The 19,087-nt window shown below is 41.7% G+C and overlaps 2 protein-coding genes across 12 annotated transcripts in view; one reads left to right on the forward strand and one right to left on the reverse strand.

Annotated features, from left to right (window-relative positions):
- Positions 1-4,105, forward strand: part of kiaa1109 (KIAA1109) — a 53,898-nt gene extending 49,793 nt beyond the window's left edge. For all 5 annotated transcript variants that reach the window (XM_079472429.1, XM_079472433.1, XM_079472431.1 and 2 more), the window contains 6 exons: positions 91-342; positions 427-630; positions 740-934; positions 1,103-1,237; positions 2,731-2,899; positions 3,018-4,105. In XM_079472429.1, coding sequence (XP_079328555.1) covers positions 91-342; positions 427-630; positions 740-934; positions 1,103-1,237; positions 2,731-2,899; positions 3,018-3,237 — 1,175 coding nt within the window. In that variant the 3' untranslated portion in view covers positions 3,238-4,105. The remainder of the gene's footprint in view (positions 1-90; positions 343-426; positions 631-739; positions 935-1,102; positions 1,238-2,730; positions 2,900-3,017) is intronic.
- Positions 4,106-5,304: 1,199 nt separating this feature from the next.
- nsd2 (nuclear receptor binding SET domain protein 2) lies at positions 5,305-19,063 on the reverse strand. Of its 7 annotated transcripts, none has more exons than XM_079472255.1 (24): positions 18,915-19,063; positions 15,853-16,589; positions 15,507-15,699; positions 15,071-15,231; positions 14,447-14,893; positions 14,285-14,365; positions 14,009-14,180; positions 13,731-13,796; positions 13,519-13,628; positions 13,345-13,435; positions 13,130-13,242; positions 11,855-11,965; positions 11,655-11,778; positions 11,393-11,581; positions 11,019-11,198; positions 10,779-10,935; positions 10,430-10,632; positions 10,231-10,334; positions 9,885-10,154; positions 9,688-9,804; positions 9,309-9,450; positions 9,086-9,192; positions 6,489-6,684; positions 5,305-6,329 (listed from the first exon to the last, which is right to left on the reverse strand). In XM_079472255.1, exons 2-24 carry the CDS (start codon positions 16,585-16,587, stop codon positions 5,998-6,000), a joined length of 4,401 nt encoding a protein of 1,466 aa, XP_079328381.1. In that variant the 5' UTR covers positions 16,588-16,589; positions 18,915-19,063; the 3' UTR covers positions 5,305-5,997. The 7 variants fall into 7 exon arrangements, with proteins under 7 accessions (XP_079328381.1, XP_079328378.1, XP_079328384.1 ...); XM_079472252.1 differs by having other exon boundaries at positions 18,569-19,030; XM_079472258.1 differs by lacking the exon at positions 18,915-19,063 and adding an exon at positions 18,318-18,571 and having other exon boundaries at positions 13,731-13,793.
- Between the last annotated feature and the right edge of the window lie 24 nt (positions 19,064-19,087).

Genomic DNA, 19,087 nt, shown 5'->3' on the forward strand with positions numbered 1-19,087 from the left:
TTATTTTACTTGCATCACAATCATTTTCATCACATGTGTAAAGAGAAGTTATTATATTGAAAATACAAGCATGCGTTCTTTTGCTCGCAGATATGGATGCAGCCCATCACAGGCATTGGCCCAATGTCTTGAAGATGGTGGCCGGATGTCACATCTCCCTCTTCCAGATGCCTCTCCCGGAGGATGGTGTGCAGCTGGGCGGGTCCATGAGTCTCCATGGCAACCACATGACGCTGGCTTGTTTCCATGGCCCTAACTTCCGCTCCAAATCCTGGGTGCTGTTCCACCTCGAAGAGCCCAACATCGCCTTCTGGACTGAGGCACAGAAGATCTGGGAGGACGGTACGCATCTTTGATATGAGTAGCACTATGAAATCAAGCTGATTATAAATCACAGATGATGACTAACAGGTTTCGTTTGTGTAGATTCAAGTGATGACTCGACGTACATTGTTCAGACCCTCGACTTTCACTTGGGTCATAACACCATGGTAACAAAGCCTTGCGGTGCTCTGGAGAGTCCCATGGCGACCATCACTAAGGTGACCCGCCGGCGACACGAAAACCCACCGCACGGGGTGGCCACAGTCAAAGAATGGTTCAACTACGTCACTGCCATGCGAACCGAAGGTGTGCATCACTAGGCACCAAAGAAAATACTACATTTGTTTTCTGAAGGGTTGTTCTGTTTATGATCACTGTTCATTGTCTATTCATTTGATGTTTTTACTTGTACCAGAGCTGAACCTGCTACGGAACGTGGATGGGAATAATTCAGAAAGCGGAGCGGCCGCAAAGAGCTCCAGTCTTCTGAGTGGCTTCAGAGGCTCCTCCAGCTACAACCACGAAACAGAGACCATCTTTGCCCTTCCCAAAATGCAACTCCAGTTCAAATCCATCCATGTACAGGATCCAGAGGAACCTTCTCTCGGCGGTATGATTCTTTTTCATTTCACATTTGTGGTACATTAAATGATGAGACAAATCTCTCTATGCTAATGAATCAAATCACATGATAACAGTGGGTTTGCTGTGCTAAGTAGCTTAGGATAAACACATCTGTTTAATGTGTATTGAGTGTTGACTGTGAGGTGTGTTGTAGATGCCAGCAGTAAACCCAAAGTGGAGTGCAGCGTGGTGACCGAGTTCACTGATCACATCTGTGTTACCATGGATGCAGAGCTCATCATGTTTCTGCATGACCTGGTGTCCGCATACCTGAAAGAAAAAGAGACAGGTGAGAGCATTAGCACTGACAATATAAAATGAGGTTCTTCATAAATGTTCCTCGAGGATCATCAAACACATAGAATAAACTAGAATAAAACCCGGTTGCCCACTGGACCTAAGCAGGGCTGAGCCTGGTCTGTACCTGGATGGGAGACCTGCTGGAAAAACCAGGTTGCTGCTGGAAGAGGTGTTAGTGAGACCGGCAGGGGGTGCTCACCCCGGGGTCTGTGTGGGTCCTAATGCCCCAGTATAGTAAAAGATGTTTAAGATCTTGGTATAAGATGTTAAACTCTCTGTGGTCATTACAAATCCCAAATTCGCCCATTCGCCTATATACATCATGGACTCCTAATCATCTCCATATTTACCAATTGCCTCCATAACTCTGTCTCCTCTCCACCAATAAGCTGGTGTGTGGTGGCCGTTCTGGCGCAATATGGCTGCCGTCGCATCATCCAGGCGGATGCTGCACATTGGTGGTGGTTGAGGAGATTCCCCCCTTCAATGTAAAGCGATTTGAGTGACTAGAAAAAGCGCTATATAAATGTAATGAATTATTATTATTATAGTCGGAGAAACAATGAAAAATTATAAAATACATCGTACGTAGAATAAATAAATGATTTAATTGAATAAATAAATATTATTCGATAATATACAGAAAATTAAGAGTCAATTCAGAAAAATTGTAAATAACTTTGAAATACTCTATTTATATGTGTTTATGTGTTTAGGTAAAATGATCATTTTTGTTTCATTCTGTAAACTACTAACAATATTTCTTCCAAATGTCAAATAAAAATATTGTTTCTATTTGCATTTATTTGCAGAAAATGAAAACTGGAGAAACAGGTCAAAATAACTCTGTATTGTTTAAGACCTCAAATACTGCAAAGAAAACGAGTTCAGATTCACTTTTAAGTAATATAACTGAATATTTCTACATGTATTTAAGAAAAGATCGAAATTGATAAGTTATCGAAATGATAATCTTGATTTGTATCACAGTTTTCATGGGTCTTTTCTTGCTGTCAGTCTTTCACATTTCTATTGGATGACTTTGCACTCCTGAGGTTTGAATTTGTTGAAATTCCACATACGCTGGACTGGAATGACAACCATACATCTAGAAATGATGATTAAATGAACATTTGGACGGTCTAGCTGCCGAAAAAAATTCAAATGAGGAATTTCTATATCTAATGAAGTTTTCTATTTAGAGTAATGCACTGTAATACAATTTTGTTTTTGGCTGATGTACCAAAGATTAGATGAATAATAATTTTACACAATAACACCAGAGCTTATATATCATAAGTCCACCTTGAATGCACTTATATGTCTATTTCCATCATGCCTCTGCCATATGTGTAAATTCAAAGCTTCACATTGAAAATCTAATCAAATCCTGACCGACAAAATCTAATCTCGCTCTATTTGCTGCTGACTATTGTTTCTCACTTGAGATGTGTTATGAATGCTCATGTTCTCCTGTTACAGCTCTGTTTGCCCCACGCCTCTTTGCATCTCGACCCGGTCAGAAGAGCCCGACAGCACAGCAGGACGAGACCTCAACAGAGAAGAAAGAGAAGGAAGAGTGTATAAACTACACCACAGTGGACTGGAGAGAGTTTCTGTGTAACACATGGCATCTTGAGCCCACACTACGGTAATACTCAAATCAACCAAACCTGACAAATCACAAATGTGCAGATGCTCAACTGTATCTATAATGCGATAATACTAATAAGGAATTGATGAATCGTGAACTCTTTGAACCGTTTCAGGCTGATCTCATGGACAGGCCGTAAGATTGATCCAGTAGGAGTGGACTATATCCTGCAAAAACTGGGATTTCATCACGCCAGGACCACCATTCCCAAGTGGCTGCAAAGAGGAGTGATGGACCCTCTGGATAAAGTTCTGTCCGTTCTTATTAAGAAACTTGGCACAGCGTTGCAGGACGAGAAAGAGAAGAGAGGTCAAAGAGACAAAGACGAGCATTAACTCGCACTTCGTGTATTAACACATTTCCGCTTTCTGGAGCCATCTTTGTGAATTTCTTTTTTATACCCTGTCAAAAGCACTGGATTTATTGCAACTACTGTACAACAAACACACACGTCACAGTCACTGCTATACTGTGTGAACATTGTTTGCTCATATGGCCATAGGTCTTGAATTGACTGAAAATGTTTTATTGGGAGTGTTTTGAATTCACGACAGGGTTGAATGATTGCTGCTGAGTGCCGTTTTGGGGCTTTTTAACACATTAAATGCACTTACACTTACATGATACCAGTGATCTTAAGCTACAGTATGCAGGTTTTGCTCTTGGCATCAGTTTACAGGATTTAAAGGAGCGAGTATCAAAGCACCCTGTGTTGTTTTTCCTGAGGTGAATTACTGCTGAATGTTGCCAATCAGAGTTTTTACATAGTTTTAGTTTTATTTAACATTTTAAGAGCAAACGATACAAGTAACCAACCGCTCCTCTGGAGGTCAAGTGTTGGACGTTGTAAAGTTAACTAGAAGTGTACATTTCCTTAATCTTTTTCTTTGAGAGTGACCAAATTTTCTGAACACATTTTGGGAGTTGATTCAAATGGTATGGCACATATAATCTATACCTGTGGATGAAATCACAACCCCGGATTGTGCAGTGTAATGTGAACTAGCCTATACAGCAAGACTCTTTAACTTAAATAGACAAAATATGTGTAAATATCTTAAACGCGTAAGCTGTTGCCCATGTTAGGCCTGTGGTGATAGTGTTCTTTTTTCGCTGTATATACAATAGAGCATTGTATACAGAGGTAAATATGTTTAATGTGCTGATTTCTTAACGGAATAAAATCATTACTACTAAAATAAATGATTGCAGCTGACTTTGAACTTTTACTCCTAACCATGTTTATTCCTCGTGTGTTTCAAATATGAATTGCTAACACTTTAAATAATGTTAACATATACAACCTTATTGTAATGTATTAGCCATCATTCACTAACAATGCACGATTCTTTCTTAGTATTGCTTCATCCAAATTCATGTTAATTTCAGCATTTACTGATACATTTTTAAAATGAACATGTTCAAATAATCATGTTTAATGGACAACGAACTAACAAACTAAAATGCTGGCAAACCATATTTGACGTGGCTGTATTGTTAGTGCATGTTATCGAATGCAACATTATTTTAAAGTGTAACTGACAAATCTTGGCTTAGATGAAAAGAATATATGATCAGGAATCAGGATGATCAACTTGATTTACAGTCACTGCTTTTTGTACACAATGCAGAATATAATCAATGTAAACTCTCTTAGCTTTTGTAGTGTTATTGAAAACGAAATCATCTCTGACAAATTGAACTACTTCGTATTAAATAATAGGCAAACTGTACCGTTCATAGTATACACACTGCAGAACTAGACTGTTTGAACACAAAGCATTTGATATGTGTGCCAATTTTACGTACTAGTGCATAACACAGATTATGTTTAGTATAGCACATGCAGCATGGATTGATGTGTCCTAATATTTTGTGATCAACCATTAAATTCAGCTTGCAAAAGATTTTTACACAAAACTGAAAATCAAATTGGTTTCAGAGATGATAACTGGATGTCACTAACAGAATGAAATAGCCATATTAATATTCCAAACACAACCACTGTGGCGGGCACGGCGTGCTTAAAAATGATCCATTAGCTCATACAATACGCAAATAGATTTTACAATAATGTGGAAATAAGAGAAACTGAAAAGCTTTCCTATAGCGTGGCACTGGTAACGGCAAGGTCATGGGTTGGATCCCAGGGGAATCAAATGTAGAGTACAATGCGAGAGACACTTCAGATAAAAGGCCGCTGCTAAATGTAAATGAAATGTTAAGCGACACTGGATGGATCATTTACACTTTAACCCTGTTGTATAAACTCGTCTCATTCAGGGTTTCGAAATAACACTTCTTGCTCAAAAAGCCAAGCATTAGGTGTAATTTAATGTAACAAGTTTCACTTAAATGCCATTGCATTTTTAGCATCTGAACTCCAAAAAGGACACAAAAGACATGCTTCAAAATGCTTTATTTCTTGCAAGTATCACAAGAAGACCTGTCATGATTTCCTCTTAAAACTCTGAATAGGTAGATTTCACAGACTCATTTAACAATTCTAATTCTGGTTATGGAAACAAAAAAAATGAGCTACAAAAATGAACTGAGCTAAAACAAAAATGTGCTGCTCTATAGTTAACAGACTATAAAAATGTAATTCAAGGCCTACTCATAGTGTCTTATTAAAGATACCACTTGTTAAAACAAAATAAAACAAACAAAAAAAAAGCAACTCCTGGCACCTGTTACTAACAACAAATCCAGTATTATTATAATTTTGGTCTTTCATATACATTTCCATATACATATCTACGGTTTAAAAAATACACAAACATCTATGCCAAGATTCAAAAGGTGTAAAAGGTTTGAAGTTTGGCTTCTGTAATGCTGTTGATTCCAGGTGTTCCAGCTGTCGGCTCTGCGTGCCATGCACGTGCACCCACTTGGGTCTCATACACAGAGTGAAACACAGGGAGAGAAGAACCCGATTGGGTGGCTCTGAGGAACTCCCAAACTGAAAGCACTGTACGTGTCTGACCAGGGAAGAGTCACGGTGACATCTATATCACTGATTCATTTGTGGTGTTGCTGAGGGAAAGGGGTGGAGTTAGTGGGAGGAAAGACAGGTTCAATAGTTCTACGTCCCACTACACATCTGTGGCCTTTTTGCGACCTCTCTTTTTAGGAGCAGGTTTGCCGGTTTTAGATTCTGCTCTGCCGGTTGTTTTGGGCTCTGCTCTGCGTCTGTACTTGGGTTTGGTGGATGAGGTCAGTTCAGAGATGTTCTCAGTAGGGCTCTCTGCCTGGGGCCGGCTATCAGAGTCTTCATGTTCCTGGCAGCAAAGCTGGCCTATGAGCGGGTGTGTTCGCAGCGCCCCCTCCTGGTGAGCCTTGCAAAAGGAGTTGGGGCACAGCTGGCAGAAAGCATCAGAGTTCTTTCCGCAGACGTCACAGTGGTGCCAAGGGCAGTCCCAACGGCCTGCGAGACAACAGGATTTTCAAATTACATACAAACACATCATTTCTTTTTATTTGATATATACGGATAGATGTGTAACTTTGCCAGTCAAAACATCTATTTTTATTTCTATGTGCACCTTGTTTGCAAATTTGAGAGAGCGACAACAAAATGTCTTACCAAATGGTCTCTTGGTGCGGTCAAGACAGGAAAGGTGATAGGCTTTGGTGCAGCCCTTTTTATCACACAGAACCAGCTCTCCTCCATCACCACATCGGAAACACTCATCCTCTGACTTCTTGCCTTCATTCCGGGCCCTCTTCCTTTTGGGCTTCTTCTTCTGATGCTTGGCTTTGGGCTCAGAAGTATGGCCATTCTGAAGTTGAGGAGTAAAAAGAACGCTTTAGTTATTTTTCCAACATGCACTGTAATAATGTGTTTTCTGCCGACACAATTTCAGCACAGGGATCCAAGACACCAAAACAGTACAAGAATTGCATAAAATATAACTGCAAACAGCATTGTGAAAATATGTCCATATTGCCTTGCTCGCCAAAGAATTTCACGACACCGAATACAGAATATGGTTTGTCAAAAAGGGATACTCCATCCCGAAATGATAATAACTAATTAAAAGTTGTTCCAAACCTGTATTCATATCTTTTTTCAAAGTATCTATGTGTTCAGCAGAACAATGTTAGCAAATTACATTTCTGGGACATCATTGACTACGATAAGGCAAAGGTGCCCAGAACTGCTTGCTGTCCTAAATTCTTCAAAATATGTTATTTTGCGTTTAACAAAACATACTATTATACTATGAAAATTTTGAAAGAAAAAATACTTTTCCGCCTCTAATGAATATGAGAAAAGTTCCCATGCCAGCAGTGGCGGTTCTACACGGAGGCCTAGGGAGGCCCGTGCCTCTGTAGAAATGTCCCTGGCCACCCCCATGCTGACCAAAAAATAAGTATCAATTAATTATGATTTTACATGCGAGCGCCAAAAGCGGAATGAATACGACTCAACGTTCTACACGGGTAAATTAAAGCGGCGCGCCCAAACACTGTAGCCGCCTGCGGTGCTGCTCGGCTCAGCAACTACTCTTGGAGAGCGGAGCTACAATTTCTCCTGGTGCAAGAGTCAAAGCAGGTAAGAAGAAATGATTTGATCTCATAAGTGACTTGTTGTTCTTGCACATAACCATGTTACTTTTGTTCCTTACATTGATAATAAAATAAAGTTTGTAAATGTCTGGTTTCGATATGTTTAGAAACTCTAAGCAAACTTATTGAAGCAGAAGCGAATATCTAAATGTCAGTATCCTTGCTACTAGGTCTACACAATGCCCTTACGGAACAAAAATATATGGGAATATACTTCAAAATGTAATGCGATATATTACATAATGCATTTCCATATATGGCAAACTAGTGCTTATATTTTTCAATATACTGCAATATATGCATTGACCATGAATGGCTAATACATATACAATATTTATAAATGAAGACAAAAATAGCATTACATGTTATATTTACAAAGTTGTATCCTTTATTGTGTACATATATTGCACACATGTTCCCATAATAGGCAAAGAAATGTAATGCATGCCCCTAAGTTATTTTTCTTATAGTTATCATGAAACGAGGAAGGGACATAGCATCCTTTTTTGCCCGAATAAACAAAAAAGTGAGAGAAACAAATCAAGGTGTTAAGGGGCAGGAAGAGGGAGAGCCAGATGAGTCAATGCAGGTTGGAGAGAGAGCATGTGATTAAAGTAAGGGCTCTGACACAGAGAGGGAAATTCCAGAGGGTGATGAGCATGAAGAAGAGGGTGAGGAGGAAGAAAATATACAGGGACAGAGGGGGGAACAGTCAGAGGGACAGAAAATGGATCCACGTGGATCAAGTACTGCACCATCAGGTTTGTGATGAAGAAGGTCTTTAGTATTTGCAAAACAGTGCAATGATAATTTCCTTGTTGGCCTACTGTGTGTCCTTAAAATGGTGCTTTCTGCTGTAAATTCCTTTTTGTGACAATATGACTCTAATGTTTATTTTTTTAAGTAAAAACTTGGCTTATAAATTGAAATACATGTCGATATACACGCATAAGTCATTAAATGTGTGTTTACTGTACATCTTTCTACAGATATCAGCAAGTCCAAGAATGATGTACCAGTCTTGCCCTGCCATCTTGAATATATTCCCAACCACTTTGATGGGGGACAGAAAACGGAGCTTCAGGCCAAACTGGTATAATCCAGCATTGTTATGCCAAGTTAAGTGTGGACTCAACTGTCCACAATAGGAAATGGCACATTGTTGTACCCTAAATGCATTTTTTTATTTTTTATGGCCCTACCTCTTTTGCACCTGCACTCACTCTTGCACTACTGTACAAAATAAATGTTTATATGATTGTAAAGTAAAATAAAGTTTGTAATCTTTAAATATCATTTGTTGCAATTTTTTTAATGTGCCCCTCTGGTTAAACACTGGCCCCTCCTTGGCCCCCCTAGTAAATTTTGTCTAGAACCGCCACTGCATGCCAGAATATGCAAATATGAATGAGCATTCAGAGAAAATGTTTTGATTCGATGACTTAGTTTAAAGTTGAACATAAACATGAGCAACAAAGTGAAATACAGGGTATAAATTAAGAAGTTACAAAACTCAGCACAGATGGTGAACAATCAGACAGAAAATCTTAATAGACTGATAGAATGGTAACCCTATATGGCTCAACCCCTTAATAAATGACATTAGCTCACCTTGGGTCTGTCACCCAGGAAACCACTACAGTTGGGTGCTCCACAGCGGCACACGGTTTTTTCGTTCCCCAAACAGTCCAAATTATAATTAAAAGTGAGTTCAGTTCCTGAAAACAACACACAAATTAACTAACACACTAAAATAAACAAATTGCGTTTCTAAATATACATTTAAAAGATTAATTGGTTTGTTTAGAATTAAATTAAAAGCATTCAAGCTCACCAGCAGGGATGTCACACACAGCGAACAGGCCCACACGTGTGTCTCCATTAACAGTCCATTTCTGAGTGTCACAGTTGGGCTGACAGCTGTGGTTCATGAAACGAGAGTAGTTCCCTTTGGGACCTGCATCTATTATCCGATCCTACACACACACACACACACACACGTTTGTACTCAAGGCAGAAGTTTCACAATCTGTCAGTGCTCTCTATAAGAGCATCTGTAGCACTGTGACCTTTAGTGTTATGTGCTATCAAGTGGCACTCCTAATACAACACTGTTTGTCTGGCTCAGCTGCAGGGATTCAAACACGTGTGGATGAACCCGGTACAGGAGGAGTGCGTGCTGCATGTTTAAATCACACCTCGGCTTTATTTACCTTGTCAATCGTGAGCATATAAAAGTGTGTGATGTCATTCTCCTGAGCGTATTTGATTCTGGCTCTGCACTCCTCTTCATCAATGAGTTCACCCACATATTCATTCACAAATTCGCCCTGTGGACACAAATCAACCAATCAGCTTATTGGGGCACAAACAGTAACCATCAATTACGTAAGTCTCCATTATTACTGACTTTCTTAATGTCTCGCATAGACAGCAGGCCCCAGCCTTTGCCCGCGGTGCGGATGATCTTGGTTTCGGGGTAGAGGCGTTTGGTGAAGTCCTGATTCTGGCAGCGTTCGCCAGCAGGACACACCTGAGGATGGCACTCGTACAGCAGCATGCGGTTCAGACACTCTGATTCGAAGCTGCAGGGTCGCTCGTCCGATGGCTTACAGTTACACTTGGGGATCTCGGAGATGTCTGCAGTGTAGACCTGCACTCGCCCGCAGGGCTTGTTAACCTGAAATCGCCCAGCTTGGTCAGTGAGGTTAATATAATATGCACACTCTTAACAGTAATGTTCACAATCAAGGTACCTTGATGTATTTAAACGGAGGAGGTTTCTTGTTGTTCTCTTGGGCTTCTTTGGCCTCTCGCTCCATCTTGAGATTGTTAAAACGAGTTTCAGCCTCCAACAGGGCTGGACGGATGAACGCAGAGGAAGCATTTAATGACAACTGAATGAGCTGATGCAAAGGAGCGAGACAAAATGAGTACAGCATTTGTTTTCTTTACCATTTTTAAAAACCTTGCCGATGCCGTTTTGCTGATACTTGCTTCCTCGGTCTCCCTCCATGTAAGGGAACACTCTTCCCTGATGTGTCCAGAAGAAGTCTTTGGAGCCAAAGAAAAACACAGGGAACTCCCCGATCTCATGCCGCAGGTGCTGGATGTTTGTGGGGATGTTCTTGGGGTGACGGATCTCTGCGGGCCACCATCTAGAAACAAAAAATGACATCAAACATCTGTGTGGGACAGTGACTTCATGATACAACACATTTTGAAGAATATGGTGAGAATATCTCTCACCAATGTTACCACAATCTATAAAGGTTTACTTAGAGACTTCATGTTTGAATCTGACCTGTAGTTCCCCAGTTTGACCCAGATGATGTCTCTGTACTTGGGTTTCTTTCCTAAGCGACAGTCGTTACAAAACCAGCTGCCGTCAGGCATTGCAATGTTCAGACAGTCAGGGTGAAATGCAGCCGGACAAGACTCGCAGCACAGCAGTCTGCCACCTTGAAACCACAAACATATGCATGTTTTTACTAGAAAAAAGTACTCGAAGCTTTTGACATCATGCTTGGAGTACAAGTGGTACCTTTAGAGCAGATGAAGCACCAGCTGACGTTGACATGGGAGTGGTGACTGTAGCCCTTCTTAGCCCTGAAGTGGTTTGTGCACACAATGGCAGTAGAGGATAGCATCTCACTACCTGCGGCAATGCACAGATCTCCCGCATGATAGGCCACGGGACAGCGCAAACAACGCATCATCTTACCTGCAAGGTGACGATTGAAAAACTGCTTTGTTTTATGCCTTGACTATTTTGCACACTCAGGATGGTGCAAAAACAAACACATTTTAAAAATGCATGTAACAAAACAAGCATACTTCATTTTATTGCCAGTTTTAAATGAATCATAGCAAAGTCAAAGAGCGGTTTGAAATGAATGACTTGCTGAAATACATTACCTTTAGTGGCTCTTGCAGATCCGCGGCAGCTGAGGCACGTGTGCAAGGGGCAGCGAAAGCCTCGGTTCTCAAAGACAGTTAGATCGCTCAACCGCACACAGGCCTCGTGATAGAACCGGCCGCAGTGAAGCACACAACAGCGCCGCACTTCTCCTTCAGACTTCTTACAGGTGAAACACGCGTGTGCACCTGAGAAGAGAGAGAGATGAAGTTCCCACAGCTCACACTAAAGAGATCAACATTAACTGTGAATGCATCTTACCTGAGGTACAAGTGTTGCAGAGCACCTTTCCTGCCGATCTGTCCAGTCCGATACATTCCAGGTGATATGAGCCGCAGCACTGTCCCTCACACGTCACCAGATCCTCACCTGTCTGCTCACATGACTGTGCACACAAACACATCAGACACATGTACAGATCATGGAGCAGGCAACAAACTTAACTGATAGAGGATACTCACCAGGCATACGCTCTCTTTCTTGGCTCCGGGTGTGCGCTCTGTCTTTTTTGAGGTATGTGATTCATCTATGCTGTCACTGGGCGATTCGGGTCTGTGCTCACACACTGAACCCTAAAACACATTCAAATTACAAGAATTTGTGATTAATAAATATTTACTTTGTTATGCTATGCAGTGTTTTGTTGCGGTTATGTGGCTGCTGTTCATCTTGTTTCCCCTAGAGGCCGTGCTGCGTCCCGCTGATTTTTATTCTAGTTTAGGAGTTATGTTGAGAGCTGGTGGGATTTTGGTGATGGGTTTTCATGTTGTTTATCTTACCGGTAGTTTAGCGTAGCAGCTAGAGGAACCGGAAGACTCACAACAAGCTTGTCTTTTGTTTTGGACGGGAGGTAGGCAAGTTTTTTCTTTCTTTTCAGACATGTGTAGTTAGGTTTTTTCATTTTCTCACCATGCTCTGTTTATGTCAAAATCTTAAATTTCATAAAACTAATTCTTTGTACCGTCATTGCGTCTCTATGGTCTCTTTATGTGTTATGTTATACCATTTTTTTTGTGCATTTAATGGTGACGTAATATACTGTCACAGTTACATGCGGTTACAAACTAAAAAAAACATTAGTAGAGAATCCAGGCAATCCAGAATCCGACAGTGCTTCTCAATATTCCTCCTCGCTCAAGCTCAGCCGTCTTTATGGACATCACAGTTTTCTAATTGCACCGGGAGGAGGCGAGGATCGAGGAGGCTTTCTGAGATGTCATGAGCAAGGATAAGGAACCCTTTCCATTGAGGAAGTGTTTTATCAACTAAGCCTGATGCACGTATAAATTCTTCCCCCATGCACACCGTCATATCTTTAGATCATATTTAAACACTCATAAATGTGATAAGCATTATATTATTAAATGTAGACCTATTTCAGACAGTAAAGTTAATATTTATGTATATTAACTTATAATAATGAACTTATTATCCGACCACTTTTAAGCATGTTTTAACTTCTTTTATTGTAGTGGGGATTAGGAAATCTGCCTTAAGTATTTAACTTCGTTTTTTCTACAAGGTGCAATATGTACAGTCATCATTAATTGTCGACGCTTTGAAGTGACGCTAAAGAGACCAAGGATACGCCATTTCACTTCTTTTAATTCCTCCGTCTTTTCCTTGCTTCCTTCCCTCGCATCCTGAAGGGGCGGGGCTTAGACGAGGAAAGGAAGCGAGTAAAAGGAAACAAGGATGCACAAATAGGAATTGAGAAGCACCCCTGTGGTACCCACCTCTGACTCAGGAGATGATGGGCGGTGCTTTTTGGACGAGACAGGAAGTGATTGCTTGCCTGACTCCTGTTTCCGCTTCCTGACGCGTTTGACCTTGACAGGAGATTCCTCCCCTGAGAAACACATTCAAAAATCCAATTTAAGAGATAAAATGGAAAAGCAAGGCCCCCAAAAAAACAGAGGTGTTCAAGGGATTGTTTTTGTTGTAGATTTACTTGGGGCTTTTTTAGACCGTTTCCTTTGATCATCAGATTTCTGTTTCCTCATCCTCGGTGTAGTGACAGCTGCCTTATCTGATTGTATATTCTGACAAGAGATAAAAACAAAAAGCATTTAACACCAAATCAAACTTTACTTTTTTTTTTAAATCATCTGCTCTCATTTTGTACCTTTTGGCCTCTCGATTTTTTCGGTTCGTTTTCAAGCTTGCTTTTCTTTCTGGGCTGGGGTGCAACATCCTCCTTGGACTCTCTTAAACGTTTAGAGGCATTCTTATTTCCTGTAAGCGGCCCAAAACGCACACTCATTTAATACCTTTACAATGTATGCTTTGCATTTTCCTGCCATTAACTGAAGACTAATAAAGAAACCACCCACACACCTTTAGAAGCCATATCGTCTTTATCCTTCAAGAGTTTTGGGCTTAGTGCTGATAACTTCAAATCTGCTATTATAAAAAGCACAAACAAATGAAAAAAGACATTAAAAGCTTAATACTTTAGTAATTGCATGTGGTTATTAAGTGAAGGTCAAATATAGAAAACAATCCACAGATGCAGTTACTTATATAAGCTACACAAATTTTTAATACCAATAAAGTTACTAAAGAAAACTAACCAGGGGATCTGAACAAACCCCCTAACCTTTCCTAGGACTCACCTGAAAGCACAGGAGTACCAGACTGTGTGTTTAAAGTGTCAGAGATACTGACACCTGCTTTGACCTTCCTCTTCTTCACAGAGTTTGGTGCTGCTGGAAACTTTTGCTTAAGCAGTCTTGGTTTTCTCTGACGAGCTTGTGACTGAAGGTCCAAGTCAATACAGAGTTTTTCCTTCACACAGACAACATTAAAAGACGAAATAAGATCAAATTAGGAACTATTACAAACTACCGCAGAAACAGAAATAATCATATACAACCATGACAAAAACACACATTTTTCCGGGACGTCTGTTTGCAAGCCTTCGTCGTTCTTTTCTTCTGGGGTTCAAGTGTCTCTGGTGCAGTGCAGGGATCCTATGACACAAATCAACATGAAACATCTCTCAACCCTCATAACCTGATAAAATGATGGTTATCTTACACAATAATGGTTACCTGAACAGTAGACTTAGTGATAGAGATGTCTTTCTCAGAAGCAGGTGCTGTCTTTATCCACACCGATGTGGTGCGCGGTTTGCCACGATCCCGTTTTACTGAGGTTTTAGGTGCTTTTTTGGGCAGGGCGGTTTTACCTGCTGAAGTGCTGCTGTCTGTGGGAGGGCAGAGGGGGTCGGTGGTAGGTTTTGTGGAGCTGGGACTGGACTGGGTGGAGTCTGGGGGAGTGAGGCTGACAAGCTCCTGAGACTCGTTCTGGTCCTGCTTTGGTCCCTGATTTGGTTGTGCTTGAAGCTCCTGTAGCATGTGCGGGTTAAACTGAGCTTTGCCCTCTTCATACACAAAACTGAATTTGGCCAGTCGCTCCTCTATATGCAGACCCAATGCTTCTGTCGCCTGGGAAATGCCTGTCTCCCAATGCTCCTGGATCTTACGAGGAATTGGGCGCTGAAGAGAGAATCGACCAGCTGTGAGGCTCATAATAAATGCATATGGTGAAACTGTTTTAAAGTGATAATTTACCCCAAAATAACAATTCTGTCATCATTTACTCACCCCAAAGTCACAGCCACCAAGGGCATTTTTTGGTGAACTATAACTTTAAATCCCATAATATTAACTTACCTTATTTCCACCAGTTTCACTCTGTGGTTTGTTTCCACGGCCAAGTGAGAGATACTGGTCTTTTCCTGAGAAGGTGACTATGCTCTTCTCAAAGACGTATCCTCTCTCTGGGGCATTTCCAAAGTACTGCACATGATACAACAATCCTGTGCGGCTAGGAACTGCAACAAAACAAAATCATCAAATTTAAACTTGTGAAGTCCTACTCTCTGTTTTTGTCATCCCAGGGTCACGCTTGTGCAAATATAATGTTCACAGGTTTCACTGTGTTCTCCCTATCCATATCAACCCTGTTAAAGTGCTGGGTTTGAGATGGTAAAGACTCTTTTCTTGCTTTACAACTATTGGCACTCCTATACAAACCCGTAAATCGCTTTTGGTTGGGAATGTGAAAAGTGCATTGAGATAAGGGTTTTCAAAAAGATCCAGAACTTACCTTTCGACCTAAAGTGCACATCAAACTCTGGGTCTGTAGTGATCATGCATGGCCACCATGGGTATCCAGACACCTTGGTCCAGATAATGTCTCCCACAGAGTACTGCACATGGGGCTGTGCGTCGGTCTCCTTCATATTCACATCATCCACAACCTGTGCAACATTACTCAGCTCGCACTCCCTCACCAACTGCTGAATGACAGAAAAAAAATAATCTGTTAGTAAAGTGTATAATATTTTGAGAAATGTCTTGTGGGTTTTATGTCCATGCAATGAAAGGCAACGTCATTTTGAATGACATGAGGGTGAGTAAATGATTAGGAAATGTTCATTTTTGAATGATACCTGGACAGGGGTGGGAGTTACAGTAGCAGGTATCTCACAGTCCCCCAGTTCAGTAGACTCAGTTGGACGAACACATGGTTCGCCGATGAGATCATGTGACTTTGGGGTGCTGTGCAGTAGAGGAGATGTATCTGAGCTCAAAGTAGAGGCCAAAATGGGACGCCTCCGATTTGGTGGGGTTCTCTTCCTCACAATCCCCCTCTTCTTCTTTCTCCGATCGATCGTGGCCGTTGGAGAGACCAGAACATCATCTGATATTCTCAGGGGTGCATCCGTGTCCTCCGTCAACTCCCCTGCAAAACCTTCTTCATAACAGCTCGATTTTACAACGCATTTAGTAATTTTAAAAGTGAGTTCAGGAGAGTCACTGGACTTCCTCGGAGGGCTGGCGTGCTGCGGCACAGGGTCCACCCCCTTCAGTAGGGGCTGTGGAGCCGTGGCGGCACAAAGTTTGGGGATTTTGTCCTGATCGCCATTTAACAAGCGAGAAGTCAAGTCCTTCAGTCGCTCGTGGGTGTGATTATGAGCGTGATTGTGAGTGCCGATCATCTGTAGAACACTTTCTTGAGGTGTAGCTGCCAGCTGGGTGGCAGCTTTATCCATAAGCATGGTGGGGTCAGCGCTGCCGTCACCCCGTCCCTTGCATCCGCCGGGTAATTCAGAGGGCTGCTTCATAGTGGTCGGACTCCTTGGCTCGGGCATTGCAGGCAGTGATCTCCCCTTATTGTCTGTCATTACTAACCAGGGACAAAGAGATTTCTACATTAGAAACATTCCTTAAAATGGCAGTTTACCCAAAAATGACAATTCTGTAACCCACCCTCTTGTCATTTCAAACCTTTATGACTGACTTTCCTCCGCGGAACACAAACGAAGACTTTTTGAAGAAAGCTGGTAAGCAGCACCGGCCCCCCATTCACTTCTATTGTATGGACACAAAACCAATGCAATTCAATGGGGGCCGGTTAACAACATTCTACAAAATATCTCCTTTTGTGTTCCGTGAAAGGAAAATACTCATACAGGTTGAAATGGCAAGAGGGTGAGTAAAGTATTTTTTCATCACTGCAAGTTAGTAAGCCTGGCATGTTTCTACAAAACCGAAGAACTTACAATTTTAAATACAAGCCAGTATTATAGAAAAACCTATCAAACGATTACAATAAAGAATGCATAAACCAACCACCATCCATGCACATGTTATACGGTATGATAACGAATATGGTAAAAGTGTCTCGATATTATTAATGTGGTCACATCGACCACTGCACCTGTGGCGAATAATGCTCGTTTGACACGCACTACAAAGTCTTCATCCATGTGCTTGATGATACAATGTTACTAAACTTCAATCATTCCGTCAGTTGAGCAGAAAACATAGTTGGAGAACTTTACGCGTATTGGTTTGGTCGCGCGTTAAAATGGCCACCGCGGGAGCGAGTGGGTGGCCAGCCGCTTTCATTCAAATCAATGAAACGATGGGCCCGACGCCAACATCTTCAAAATCATCCCGAAATACAACATCACAGGAACTGCGGTGCTCCGAGCAAAACGAACGACATCTCGAAATCAAACAAACATTTCACGTACCGTTTATCGAGCTACCGTGGCAGAAGATGAACCCCTAACGTTACCAACATCCGAATTACAACATTAAACTCAACTAAAGCGCTTCGGAGACGAAGGACTGCTCGGATGCAAATGAACGCGCCGTCCTAAACAAGAACCGGTCATCGCGCTATTGTCATTCAAAACGAGCAGTCGGGATGCCTCGTTAACACGAGTGAAGGGAGATTATGGATGAGGCAGCTTCCAGTGATGGACTCGCTTAGCCATTCCTACAGCTCAATGAAAAACGGAACGTTACACGCCAACCTATATGTTCTCGGTTAAAAATGTTAAATACCCCAGAGGTCAAATGGGACTAAGTAAATACATATATACGCGAGAGCAAAAGTTCACCAAGCCGACTAGGGTAGGGCCACATCTCATAAAAGTACAGTGAGGGCTAATAAAGTGCTAGCAGACAGATGGTTCACCAAATAACTAACAAAATACTTATGCTGACCTTCGCATTTCTATACTATTTAACGTCTAACGTTAACTTCGGAATTTGTGTGAGGGGTTGGGATACACACTAGCTGCGGACCACACTTGTAGTAATTCACTGAAATAATTTGCTTTACGTGGCTGACAAACCCCACAAATGTAAAGCTTAGCCGGTTAGCTAGTGAGGTACAGCTGGACCAGCCTGTGACAATAAAACGACTCCTTTATCCATGAGAGAAAACCTGTTATATTCCACCCCGCCGCAAATTGAGACTACAACCCTCCTTAATTATGGTGCGCCATGATTTATTCTGTGCGAAACTAAACCTGTTTGCAGCATCTCCATTACTCCCGAGCAGTCTTGAGAGGCTTGCGGGAAACTCTCTCTCATCCCAATCAGCGCCAAAAATACTCACATCCGATTGGCTGACACTCGACGCACAATTCAACCGGCCTTTTCAAATATCGCTCTCTTCGCGGATGTCTTTCCGCCGAACATCGTCACGCGTTTCCCCGGCGTACTCCGAACTTCATCGCGGTGTCGTGATTCAAGCTAAACGCGTTGGGTTCTGAGATCATCTGTTTTTGTTTTTCTATCGAAAATGGCAAAGCGAGGCAGATCACCGCTCGAGGAACCGAGCGGAGAGGGCTATTCTCAGTTTCTCACCATGTGACGTCAGATGATGAGGGCGGGAATTCGATGTCTGGTTGCCAGTTGCACGCGGAAAACCCCGTCTTTGCATCGTCGTGGAATTTTAAACATTCACATTATCTTTCGCTCGAATGTTTAGCTGTGACGTCATTATGAGGTTGTTACAAGAGGTCTGTGGAAATAGGTGTATTGTTCTCTGGTTAAAGAGATTTGCTCGCACGGTCGGGATTCAACTTTAGAGTGTCTGGCAACCCAGAAATAAGCGCGCCAGTGCTCACAAACCGAGATGAATGCTAAAAAGCAGCTTATGGTTATTTTTGCATTTCTCTACGAGTATTTAGAAACGTACAAATTCACATACCTAATACACAATATTACTAATAAAGCGATATAAAATGATATCGCCTGGGCTCGTTTCTTGTTTGCTTTTCGGGGCATATTCGATTTCTTAGTGATCATTGATGGTGATTCCCGCTCGCAAAGGGACAGCCCTTCGTCATTTTTACCCTCTCGCTCAGACCCACGCCACGAACG

Source organism: Barbatula barbatula, assembly GCF_947034865.1.
Source record: "Barbatula barbatula genome assembly, chromosome: 14".
Lineage (NCBI taxonomy): Eukaryota > Metazoa > Chordata > Actinopteri > Cypriniformes > Nemacheilidae > Barbatula > Barbatula barbatula.

What these genes read in the sequence shown, in the direction of transcription:
- nsd2 (XM_079472252.1), bottom strand. Translation starts at nt 18,644, where the DNA reads ATGCAAAGACGGGGTTTTCCGCGTGCAACTGGCAACCAGACATCGAAT. An exon ending in TCACTAAGTCTACTGTTCAG is followed by an intron (nt 14,366 to 14,446) that starts GTAACCATTATT and finishes TTTGTGTCATAG; the next exon opens with GATCCCTGCACTGCACCAGA. An exon ending in CTGCAACACTTGTACCTCAG is followed by an intron (nt 11,582 to 11,654) that starts GTAAGATGCATT and finishes CTCTCTTCTCAG; the next exon opens with GTGCACACGCGTGTTTCACC.